Source organism: Babylonia areolata, chromosome 31, assembly GCF_041734735.1.
Source record: "Babylonia areolata isolate BAREFJ2019XMU chromosome 31, ASM4173473v1, whole genome shotgun sequence".
Lineage (NCBI taxonomy): Eukaryota > Metazoa > Mollusca > Gastropoda > Neogastropoda > Buccinidae > Babylonia > Babylonia areolata.
This window is the reverse complement of record NC_134906.1, coordinates 11,836,276-11,849,908: the sequence shown is the minus strand read 5'-3', so window position 1 is coordinate 11,849,908 and position 13,633 is coordinate 11,836,276. Positions and strand designations below refer to the sequence as shown.

At 39.3% G+C, this 13,633-nt stretch overlaps 1 protein-coding gene across 1 annotated transcript in view; it reads right to left on the bottom strand.

Moving 5' to 3' along the window:
• Window positions 1-5,761: 5,761 nt before the first annotated feature.
• Window positions 5,762-13,633, bottom strand: part of LOC143275980 (uncharacterized) — a 26,131-nt gene continuing 18,259 nt past the window's right edge. The window contains exons 11-13 of the mRNA XM_076580340.1: window positions 12,773-12,867; window positions 10,771-11,046; window positions 5,762-8,533 (exon numbers count right to left, since the gene is read on the bottom strand). Coding sequence (XP_076436455.1) covers window positions 8,452-8,533; window positions 10,771-11,046; window positions 12,773-12,867 — 453 coding nt within the window. The 3' untranslated portion in view covers window positions 5,762-8,451. The remainder of the gene's footprint in view (window positions 8,534-10,770; window positions 11,047-12,772; window positions 12,868-13,633) is intronic.

Here is a 13,633-nt window from a genome sequence, read left to right as displayed (position 1 = left end):
ATTATAACTGAGGCACCTAATGTTTTATTTCCAAGTTTCTTTGTACTGGTCATATGAATTTGAAAGAATGTGTATGCCTTGTGTGTGTGTTGTGTGTGTGTGTGTGTGTGTGTGTGTGTGTGCATGTGCACTGTTCAAAATCTAGTTTCATGTAAAGATAAGGAATTGAATAACAGTAATGATTCATAATTTTTTTTTTATCAACAACAGCATTTTTAAAGACCAAAAAAATAAAAAAGCAATAAAAGTGGTAAATTCCAGATCTATTATCCTAAATTCTGGAAAAAAAAAACAAAAAAAACATGGAGTAAAACTACACAAAAATGTACTACATCATAAGGCAAACTTGTAACTGATTAAACTACATCCTTTTAAACATATGTAGTCATAATCCACCTCTCATATATGCAGAATGTTATTAAAGCACAGCATCACATACTCAAAGTCGGTGAATGCATACTGCAGTATATCTCAATGAATGAATATCAGCCCCATCACCATGGTTACAATAAATACATTAAATACATGTCCAAAACACTTAAGGCCGGAGAGTCACAAAAAAAAAAATAATAATAATAATAATATAGTCTTCAATATTATGCAAATCAAAGGAGAAATAGGAATGAGTCAAAAATTATTGCACACAATTAATATCAAGTCTCTTTTTGGTAAACCAGACCGCAAAAGCTGACCACAAAAAGAAAGGCTGAAAAATAAATGTAATATCATCAAAGTCATTGGAATCAAACTAAAAATCCACACAAATATATTAACATTACCCCCCAAAAATAATTTCATTTTGGAGATTTACGTAAATGAGCACAACAAACAAAATACTTATTTTCACAAATGAACAGATTAATTCTTTTATCTAAATTTGAGTTCGGAGGTCCACTGCTGAGAAATAATTGCACTGTGGGAGATCACTGCACGGAGTATAACTGGCAGAATCAGTCGGTAAATTGCTAAAATATTGACTATGTATCCTGTGTGCTTTAATCATAATAAGAGCTGTGACCAAAACAACACATGCTTCTGGACAATCTCCATAACCTTAGCAACAAAACAACAAACAAAATCTTTATACTGCACTGAGCTGAAGATGTGGAGTGATGGCCTAGAGGTAACGCGTCCATCTAGGAAGCGAAAGAATCTGAGCGCGCTGGTTTGAATCATGGCTCCGCCACCAATATTTTCTCCCCCTCCACTAGACCTTGAGTGGTGTCTGGACGCTAGTCATTCAGATGAGACGATAAACCGAGGTCCCATGTGCAGCATACACTTAGCGCACATAAAAGAACCCACGGCAACAAAAGGGTTGTTCCTGGCAAAATTCTGTAAAAAAAAGTCCACTTCAATAGGAAAAAAACTAAAAACAAAAATTGCATGCAGGTAAAAATACAAAAAAGAATGGGTGGCATTGTAGTGTAGCGACGCACTCTCCCTGGGGAGAGCAGCCCGAATTTCACACAGAGAAATCTGTTGTGATGAAAGAGATACAAAACAAAACAAAAAGAAAGATCACCTCCAGACCAGCTTCAAATCAAATTAAATCATAGTGCTTAGAGCCTTGCCGACCACTAAGGCCATCTCAAGGCTCTCACCACGTTAGCAGACATCTACTTCAAAAACCAGCTTAACTACAGTTCATGTTAATAATAATAATAGATAATTGTTGAACACTTTGCTCCCTAAGAGTGAGCTCAAACTGCTTTGTGATAAACATTAAACACATATAAACATGCAATTACTTACACAAAAGGAAGAAAGATTGAAAGCGTAAAACACATCAACATGTCACTTGCGTAACGATATATATATTAGGTCTGCCCAACTAGAAAAAAACCCAATTCATCCACATTAACTCTGCCACAACTTTTTCTTTTTTTTTAAACAAAAAACCAACCTGCAACAATTCAGTTTATTACATATAATCTTTACCATTAAGCTCCTTAACCCTTTCACTGCCAGTCAATTTAGAGTACATAATTCCCTTGTGGTTTTAACACAGAAAACACAGTAGCTGAGAATAGCTGGGAATTCCCCCCCGCGATGTATAGAAAATATGGCCTGTCCTACCACTGAACATTTAAGAGCAGTAGGTTCATGGATAACAGACCAAGGAATGGTCACCTTTCAGTGACATGGGTCCTCCACCACACCTGTGCATAAATGCGAGCTTGGCGGTGAGAGGGTTAAGGCAAATAAGACTAAGCTGTGCTGAGAACGTCAGATCTTCCACTTGATTTATCATTCCCATATTACAAAAAATATTTCAAAAAAAGAACTTAAAAAATACTTCAAAGCAACAAAACACATAAAAAGGCCACATCTGCAAACAACACAGCAGAATGGACAGCTAGTGGCCCATTCCAGGGTTTACAATCTCACTACCTAATTGCAAGGGCAAAACAAGGAATACTGTCAGCAAATAACTCTCCTTTTTTTTTTTTAGAGTACAACCAATAAACACATTGCAGCTAGTGCCTATTCCAGTGTTTACAATTTCACTACCTAATTGCAAGAGCAAAACAAGGAATACTGTCAGCAAATAACTCTCTTTTTTTTAGAATACAACCAATAAACACATTGCAGCTAGTGCCTATTCCAATGTTTACAATTTCATTACCTAACTGCAAGAGTAAAACAAGGAATATTGTCAGCAAATAACTCCTTTGTTTTTTAGAGTACAACCAATAAACACATTGCAGCTAGTGCCTATTCCAGTGTTTACAATTTCACTACCTAACTGCAAGAGTAAAACAAGGAATATTGTCAGCAAATAACTCTGTTTTTTAGAGTACAACCAATAAACACATTGCAGCTAGTGCCTATTCCAAAGTTTACAATTTCACTACCTAACTGCAAGAGCAAAACAAGGAATATTGTCTGCAAATAACTCTTTTTAGAGTATGATCAATGAACACATTGCACAAACCGTAAATCTACCTTATATTCTCACTGACCCCGGAACAGAGAGAGTAAGCAGTCAGCAGCAACTAGATTATGGACCAAATGGAACCAGTACTTAAACATATATTCAACACAATACCAGGTACGTTTTTGTTTTCTTTTCAATTTGCTGCACAAATGTAAATGGTAAATTCATCAATTTGCTGTACAAATGCAACAAGTAAATTTATCAATTTGCTATACAAATGCTAACCAGTAAATTCATCAATCTGCTTCACAAATGTCATCAATATATATGGCATTGCCAGATGTACAGATCATCGATGGAATGTTAAGTAGAAGACAATGAACAGACACACAAAAAGAAAAATACCATACAGACCCATTTTCACTGCACATGCATTAAACCATTTTAGATTATCCGTTTTCTCCATGCATTCAATTTCAGCAAGGCTTGCAACAGAGCAACACGATATAAAGAATTCCCACTCTCTTTATCAGCTTATTAACTGCAGACTGTCCTTCCTCAAACAAGCTGAATCATCTCATGCTCTGAAAATGATACTGACAATGACGTGGAATAAACAACCCAATAACAACAAAACTATAACATTTCTCACTTCTCATTTAAAGTCAGGGTAATTTTGGAATGTGAGTCAACAGCAGAATTTTCCTCACTGTAAAACCATTCTGCAAGAATTCTACGGAATGTGTTCTGCTTCAACTTTCTTTGTGCTATTGGTCAACAGAATTGGAGTTGCAACACATACAACACCAGTCATTTAGCACAGTTTTCAACATCTCTCATCAATACTACTGAGACATTTTAATGGTTGATAAAGTGTTTTCTTGAAGGATGTACCTTTGTGAACACGCTCCAAAGCTCAGATTGATTACAGATTGGCATTCCAGATCATACTGCCAATAAAAAAAAAAAAGAAAAAAGAAAAGAAGCAGCTTTACATCCACTTTTTTTTTCTTTACAAAGAAACTGGTATTTGACCATCCTACAAAAACAACAACAACAGAAAAGGAAATTTTCTTGCACCTTAATTTTAGCGCGATCACCCAATCGAGCTACATAATTATGTGACCTGGTTGGAGACATAATTTGACAACAAACAACAACGCCAAAGAGTCGACAGACAGACAGAAAAAAACAAAAAAACTTAGCCGTATGGACAGCACAGGAACAGGAGTCATGATGGCTGCCGGAAAAAGAGGGCGCTAGCCAGGGGGACAAAGGGGAGGTTACCTACTTCCGGGAGGTTATCGGCCGTAGTACTTTCGTTTTCTCCGCATAGGCGGATAGTAGTTTGCACAGGACAGGAATGTCAGACCCATGCCGGAGTCTGCACTAGTTGGGTCACGGTTAAGTATGTGTAATTAAAACAAAATTATACCATGCAAAACAAGACAGTGGATCCTCAGCCACAGATAATCAGTCCAGTGAGAAACGAAAACACATGCATCAGATCACACAATACAGATTTTGCATCAGCTGCAAGGCCACAATCCTGATGTGTTTCTGAGAATTATTCCAATATTGTAGCAGCTGCCACAGACAGATCTATCCAGAAGAACAGAAAGGCAGATACAGGATGAGTAATATCACACTAAAGGGTGCCTAAATGACCATGGTTATTAATGCTTTCAAGTGAACTTATTGCACGACTCATAGCTTTGTAGCATGTTCAAAATCTGCCTACGGTGTTCTTTTTATTTCATATTCTGTCTTGCATAACCAGAAGCCAGTAATCAATATTATGAGCAAGAAATGGAGACAAGAAGAAAAAAAGATATCTTTAACATGAATATTCTTATGCTGCATTATAATAATGATAATCAGAAGAAGAAGAATGTAAAATTATATTATGATGGGGACACACATTTTTTTAAATTGTATTCTTTCTCATGCAATGGCTCAAGAAATGGTAAATTAGAGGAAATATGTAACTCAAATAAGACATTAAAACAACAACAAAAACTGTATCATGCCACAAAATAGTGGAAAAGAAACCACATTAGTCGTGGAAGTAAACTGTAACTGAAAGTACATCATTCAAATAAATAGCTTTTCAAGTAAAACTACATCATTCATGAAAAAAAAAAAAAAAAACCACTTCATAAATGTACCTCGTTAATGAAAAATGGAAATCCGAACTAAATAATTTCAATGAGAAAACTAGCTGCAACTGAAGTGATTCTTGGTTTCAATAACAAAGTTAAAACAAAGGTTACATCATTTTAATAAGAAAGATGAAACTAAAGCTACAGATCTAAATAAGCAGACTGCAGACTAAGGTTACATGTATATATCATTCCTCTTGACAAATGAACAAAACGTAAAATGAAGATCATAGCAGTGTTGTATACAATTACCATACTGTGGGTGTGCAGAAAATGGGAAACAAAAAATCCATCCAAATCTCTTGAAAAACAGATTCAGTGAATAATCATCAAAGTGTAAGCGAAAGAGACACGAGTGACTGGCTAACCCAGATGACAGGTAAACTGTTTCAATTACAAATTCACTGCAACAACCAGCTTTGTGTACACAAACCTCACAGAACGGCAAGAGATCAACACCTCATCAAAACACATGACAAATAAAACTTCAACCACTGCTTTTGTCTGCAATACAGAAACCGGGAAATTGTGTGAAGCAAATCGTAAATAACAACAATGATAATAATAATAATAAGAAGAAGAAGAAGAATGATAACAATAATAATAACAATAATATTGTGGTGGCTGTCCCTCAGGTACAAAGAAGTTTTCATTACTGCAATTCTTCTGCGTTCACACGTATGCACACGAGTGGGCTTTTACGATTCGAACCCGGGACCCTCAGATTGACAGTCCAACGCTTTAACCACTCGGCTATTGCGCCCGTCACTGCAATTCATCAATAAACAGGAATGTGGCCCTGCAATTTTTTCTTTTAAAAGCCGCCTGGACAGCTACTGGACTGAGCTGCCTTCAGTGTACCTTCCTGCCTGCAGTGTTAACCACCACCTTTGTACTTGCCACTGCCCGCACGTCGCATGCACATGAGTATACTAATAGATCTCGGACAACGAACAGGCCCTTGACGGGGCCTCAACCGTCTAATAGTCAAGTCAAATCAAGTCAAGTCAAGTCAATTCCAGACAGCAGGCGCAGAGTCTGGAGTAGTTGTGGCACTGGAAAGTCAGTCGAAATCACTGGTGGTGTTGCACTGCGGTGTTGTCCTCTGGCAGATGTAAGTCTTTGATGCCAGGTTTCCTCACAGTTGGCAGAAGCTGGATGGATTCCTTGGCTCTCCAGATTCCTCAATCACCTTCCACACTCAGTAACACTAAAGACATTTATTATAAAAAAATTAAAAAATCTTGTTTGTTACAAAAACAAAAAAAATAAACTGCTAAACACATGGCTGCCCATAGAAATTCACATTTCACCCAACAACAGCAAATCAAAACGGGAGAAAAGATATATGGCTTTCCAGTTACCACAATTCCATGATCTTTTTTCTTCACCAAAGGAGTACATAAACAGACAAAATAATTTTCTTTTTTAAGTCATTGGCATCATTCTGCTTTTTCCTCTTTGGCAGTGACTAACACTGCACACACACACACACACACACACACACAAAAACAAAAAAAACAAAAAAAAACACCTCTTCTACAGCTTGATCAAGGAAAAACAAAACATGATAAACACAACAAATGATTTCTGTTAAGAAATGTTTATAAAAAAATTAAAAGACAAAAAAAAAAATTGATAATCAAAAGAAACAATCTGACTTACCTACACTGACATATATAATATCGTCCACCTCTGTGTGATTTATTTACACTCACATAACAGAAACACTAATCAAATCAAACTATGGAGCTTAGAGCCTCGCCAACCACTAAGGCCAACAGAAACACTGGCAATATCAAACAATTCATTTCAGCTGCTATTGGAATTGTATACAAACACTGGAACTTATACAATACAAAATCAGACAGTTTATGGCCAATTCTTCTCTTTTTTTCCTTTTTCTTCATCATCACTGTTTGTGGACTTCTACTTTCAACATTCGCCTGCTCCTTTAAATGCTCTTTTGCTTGTACGATATGTTGAAACTAACTGCTTAGGTGGGGAACCCGAATGACAAGAGGTCACTTTTAACAATGGATCTCCTTCTTCTTCAGCATTTTGTATTTTGTATTTCTTTTTATCATAACAGATTTCTCTGTGTGAAATTCAGGCTCCTCTTCCCAGGGAGAGCGCGTCGCTACACTACAGCACCACCCATTTTTTTGGTATTTTTTCCTGCGTCCAGTTTTATTTGTTTTTCCTATCCCAGTGGATTTTTCTACAGGATTTTGCCAGGAACAACTTTTTTTTGTTGCCGTGGGTTCTTTTACGCACGCTAAGTGCATGCTGCACACGGGACCTCGGTTTATCATCTCATCCGAATGACTAGCGTCTCGACCACCGCTCAAGGTCTAGTGGAGTGGGAGAAAATATTGGTGGCTGAGCCATGATTCAAACCAGTGTGCTCAGATTCTCTCGCTTCTTAGGCGGACACGTTACTTCTAGACCATCACTCCACTCATTTGTGGGCTGCGGTTCCCACGTTCGCTCCTATGTATGACCATGGCTTTTATGTACATGAACATTTGAACTCAACCACATAGGCACAACCACATGGGGGGGCCGGGGGGGGGGGGGGGGGGGTACAGATGCTAGCAAGGCTGAACATCTGTTTACCCAGGAGATAGCAAAAATCTCCACCCTTACCACACAACAAGGCACCATGACACAAGATTCAAACCCAGGACCCTCAGATTGAAAGTCCAACGACTTTAACCACTCGGCCTGTTGCGCTCACCTTAAAGATGGATAAAAAAAATCTACAACAGGTGCGATTCTCAGTGACAAACTTACCATCTCTTTACATGCTTTCCAACATCTCTGCTGACACAGCAGACCTTCATACAGCGATGTCTAAAACACTGACCAGAAACATATAATTGCACATATCCGTTTTGGGGGTGCGTAGGGGGTATGAGTCTGGGAAGAGAAACGTGGAAGAGAAGTGAGGGTATGTGTATGTGTGTGTGGGTGTGTGTGTGTGTGTGTGTGTGTGTGTGTGTGTGTGTGTGAGTGAGAGTGTGTGTCTGTAGGTGAGTGTGTTTCTGTGTCTCTATAATAATAATACTAAAGGACATTTGTTGAGCGTGTGTGCATGTGTGTGTGTGTGTGTACATGTGTGTGAGTGCACATGTGTGCATGTGTGCGGGTGAATGTGTGCGCATGCGCGTGAACTTATCATATAAAAATATGAGAGTTTAGCGATCCAGGAAGGTGGGGGCGGGTGGGTGGGGGGCAGAGGGGGTGGGGGGAGCAGCATAGGTAGGAACGTACCTGAAGTGAACAGAAGCAAACACAATAAAAACAGAAGACGGAATGAACAGAAGATAACAATAACTCGGCACAGACGACGCGGACGAAGACGACGATGACGACAACAGCACGTCAATGTCCGTGCCGACACGTTCACTCCTCCTGAGACACCTGTCTGTCGGAGTTTGCGACGGCAATCAGCTTTCTCCTCAGCACTCCGTTCAATCTCTCCAGTCTGGACAAAAATACACTTTTTTTTCTTCTCATCTCTCTCTCTCTCTCTTTCAAAAAAAACCCAACATATATATATATATATATATCCTTGTTTTTGCTTGTTTTTTTAATGCAGTCTTGTTAAATAGTCCCCTAACCAAAATGGATACCCATAGCACTATTATCATCACCCCAACCCTCATCATTAGAATCTAGAAAACAAAAATGTTCTGGGACACCTGAAAAAAAAAGAAAAAAAAAAAAAAAAATTTATATATATATATATATATATATATATATATATATATACAGACAAATAAAATGAAAAAAAAAAAAAAAGAGAGAAAATTTTGTTTCTAAAATTACGTTTAATCTAACATACCATACCGTGACCCACTCGTACAGACTCCGACAGGGGTCTGATTCCCTGTCCTGTGCAAACTGCAACCTCGCTGCAACGGAGGGGAACAAAACCAGATGTGGCTTAACTACCTTCCACTGAGTATACTGCCTCCCCTGTGCCTGTCTGTACAATGCTCTCTCCTGACGGCAAGCCCCCAAAAAGATATATTTACCTATTTTTCTCCTCTTTCTGCTCTCTCCTGACGGCAGCCAAAAAAAAAGATATACTTACCTATTCTCCTCCTCTTTCTGCCCTCTTCTGAACAGCAGCCCCCCCAAAAGATATACCTACTTAATTTTCTCCTCTTTCTCCCCCCCCCCCCCCCCCTCCCGACAGCAGCCCAAAAAAGATAGACTTACCAATTCTCCTCCTCTTTCTCCCCTCTTCTGAAGGCAGCCAAAAAAAGATATACTTACCTATTCTCCTCTTTCTCCTCTCTTCTGAAGGCAGCCAAAAAAAATTATACTTACCTATTCTCCTCCTCTTTCTCCCCTCTTCTGAAGGCAGCCAAAAAAAGATATACTTACCTATTCTCCTCTTTCTCCTCTCTTCTGAAGGCAGCCAAAAAAAATTATACTTACCTATTCTCCTCCTCTTTCTCCCCTCTTCTGAAGGCAGCCAAAAAAAATTATACTTACCTATTCTCCTCTTTCTCCCCTCTTCTGAAGGCAGCCAAAAAAAAGATATACTTACCTATTCTCCTCCTCTTACTGCTCTCTTCTGAACAGTAGCCCCAAAAAAGATATACCTACTTAATTTTCTCCTATTTCTCCCTCCCCTGACAGCAGCCAAAAAAAGATATACTTACCTATTCTCCTCCTCTTCCTGCCCTCTTCTGAACAGTAGCCCCCCAAAAAGATATACCTACTTAATTTTTTCTTCTTTCTCCCCTCTTCTGATGGCAGCCAAAAAAAGATATACTTACCTTTCCTTCTCCTCTATTTCCCCTCTTCTGAAGGCAGCCAAAAAAAAGATATACCATAAAGTTCGGTCTATTGAGCGTACTGGCAAATAAGCCGCACCCACTAAATTTTGGAAAAAATTGAACTTTATACATACATAAGCCGCACCCGTTTATAAGCCGCACTTATTTCCGGTACCGGAACACATACTGATACTAAGAAAAGCTGTCGATACTGTAGGTTATGAAATAAACACAAGCAGGAACAACACAAAGAAAAGCAAGCGAAAATACTGCTAGTGCCACAAAAAAATAATAAATAAACACAACGAAAATAAGATCCATAATTTTGGGATAGTCACATTTATTCAACATCATCCTGCTCACTGAATCCACTAAAATCTTCGTCTTCAGTGTCCGAGTTGAAGAGAACCAGCACAGCTTCCTCCGCCATCTTGTCACTGACTTAACCTCGCTTTCACTTCATGAAGGTGGAGGTCGCTGCTGGTTCGTCGCTTGCACTGTCGTCTGCTAGGTCGATCGCCTTCAATTTGAAGGCTGCATCATAGGCATAACGTCACGTTTTTGGCATGATGAGGGTGTACGCTTGAGCAGAGTAGAACTGAATGCTGATCTGAAGGCTTTAATGTGTGCGGATTTGATTTATAAAACATGAACAGTTAGCACACTATCCTGAAGCTCATCCAAAAATTCATGGACAGAAATCATGATTTTGGTGAGTTGAAGGGCAGCTAAGAATAGACGAGAACGTGACACTCCCGGGATCGTTAAAATCCGCAAATAAGCCGCATCATTGTATAAGCCGCAGAGGTTGAAGCTGGGGTAAAAAAGTCGCAGCTTATAGACCGAACTTTACGGTACTTACCTTTCCTTCTCCTCTTTTCTCCCCTCTCCTGACGGCACGCCCCCCTCCCCACAAAAAAGGTATACTCACCTATTCTTCTCCTCTTTCTCCTGCTTGCACAGTGCCTCCAGCTCCTCACACCTCATCTGCAGGAGCGACTTCTCCTGATTGGCCTGACGCAGCTGTTCCAACAACTGATTATCCTCCTTCATCGTCACTGGGCTTTCGTCCTCCTTGCCGACATTGTCGTCGTTGTCGTCGTCGTCAACACCATCGCCAGCCACTTTCTTCCTCACTTTACTGATGGCAGGGTCGGTCTTTTCCGTTTCGTTCAGAGCGCTGTCGGTGAACAATGCTTTGTGCAGGCTGTGAGATGACAAAAAAAAAAGAAAAAAGAAATGTTATAAGTTTGGAGTACAGCCACTACTACTAACAATATTATTCATAATAACAATCATCATCATGACAAAAACAAAACGTTAACCAACCCCCACATCCCCCCCACGACCCCCACCCCTATGCGCACAACACTCACAGTCACCTCAACCACAAAGTTCCAATGCCTATTTCTGTCAGAATCAAAACACCCAACACATAGCACGCACTTGCACACCAGCAGGCCATTTTCTTAACATAGCTTTTATTTCTGACACAAAAAGGAGGAGTTTGTATTATACTCTATGTTTGGTGTTACATATACTTACCATGTCAAACTGATGCAAACTAGGCCTATCGGTTTGCTCTGCTTGGCCAAATTTCGCGCGGCTAACAGTGAAAAGACGCCCCTTCTTGCCCGGTCCACTCTTAGCCAATCAAACACCTCTAAAAGCTATAAGCGTTGAATCATTCCTTTGGCCAAGGCCCTCCACGCCATCTTGTCAGGTTTTCGCTCTGTCTCATCTTACGCTTTTTTTTTTTGGCTATTAAGCGTATTCATTTGGCCTTATTTTGCTGCATGCGGCTTGTCTGTATATTGTTCTTACATTCTGTGTACTCGTTTCGACTCGGCCCCCTTGATTCGTTCGTTTTTTTCTACCTCTAAGTCGATCCTGTCTTTCCTTTCTCTGTTAGCCAAACACTTTGATATTATACATTTCAGTAGACCTTTCCTTCCTTTTCTTTTCTGAAATGTTATTTTGTAACTTTCCTTTTATTCCTAATGCAAAACAAATGTCATATGTTTGGAGTAGACCTTTTCTTTTTCTTTTGTAACTTACCTCTTTTTTTCTTACCCAAAACAAATGTTATACGTCAGGAGTAGATCTTTTTTTTAAATCTATATAATATTATTGTTATCTATCTTTTATTTCATCTTTCTTTCTCAGCATCTTTGCATGTCTGTTGTGTACGAGAGGTGGCAAGAAAGGAAAAACAATAATAAAAAAAACCAGACACGTCACACACGCACACACACACAAACACACACACACACACACACACACACACACACACACATTCATTTATTACACACTCCATGTTCCATGCATACTTTTTTTCTCTTTATACAGACATTGTTCACAGAATCCTCCCACACCTGTCTAATCCACTCACGTTCAACCCCCCCCCCCGCCCCCCAGATCCCCCCCACTGGTGTTGAAAGAAAAAGCCACAGTATTTCAATTGAAAATGGCCATGATGTCAAAACTGTTTACAACAGAAAAACAACAACAACAACAACTTTGAACATAATTCTGATTTTAAAAACAAATGCACAATTTAGAAAACTGTTTGGAAATTTAAAAAAAAAAAAAAAAAAAAAAAAACCCGTACAACTTTTAAAAAATTAGATCAGAATTAAAAACACAAACATACAACTTTGAACACGGACTTACAAAAAGAAAAAAATGGAAACAATCTTACATATACATTTAAAAAGAGATATAAACAACAACACAAACATACAACCTAAAATATAGATTTTAAAAAGGAAAAAAAGAAAAAAAAAAAAAGCTGCATCAGACAAACAAAAAACAAAACAAAACAAAGAAACAAAAAAACCAACAACACAAAACACAAACCTACAACCCTGGATATGAATTTCAAAAGAAAACTCACTCAACCAAAGAAAGGGAAGTAAAAACACTCGATTCACCTGATGTACAGGTTTCTCTCCACCTGTTCCTCTTTCAGCTGTTGAAGGGAGCTCTCTGCCCTGTCCTTTTCTCTTTGCAGTGCAGAGATTTTGGCCTGCGCAACACACACACATGCATGCATAGGCACAAGGAAATTACCTGCACTTGCGTGAGTGCACACATGTGCATATACTCGCTTACACGCATGTGGGCATGGACAAATTCTTATGCGCGTGCACGAACATACAGACGCGCACACACATGCACCCACACACAGAGGAACACACACACACACACACACACACACACACACACTCACATACACAGATTCACATGCACACACACTCACACCCATCCACCACCACACTTTCACTAACCACACACATACCTCTCACCACACACACACACACACACACACACACACTCACTTACCCTTCCCGATCCACCCACACACACACTCATACACATTACATTCTATTCTATTCATGGTCCTTATCTATTTCGCCAAATAGCCCTAATTTTGAGTAGAAGATAAACTATAGAAGAAAGAACACACACACTCACACACTCCAACACACAACACACTCACATACACACCCTCACACACACCTGCACACACACACTCTCTCACACACACTTAAACAACCCAACACACACACACACAATTAAACAACCCAACACACACACAAATTCACACACCCACACATATGCACACATACCAAACCCCCACACATTCATACACCCCCAACCACCACAAACCCACACACACTAACTCACACCTACCCACCCACTCACACTCTCGTATACCTTGCATCGCCACACACAGAGATTTACAAACACACACACACACACACACACACACACACACACACACTTCCATC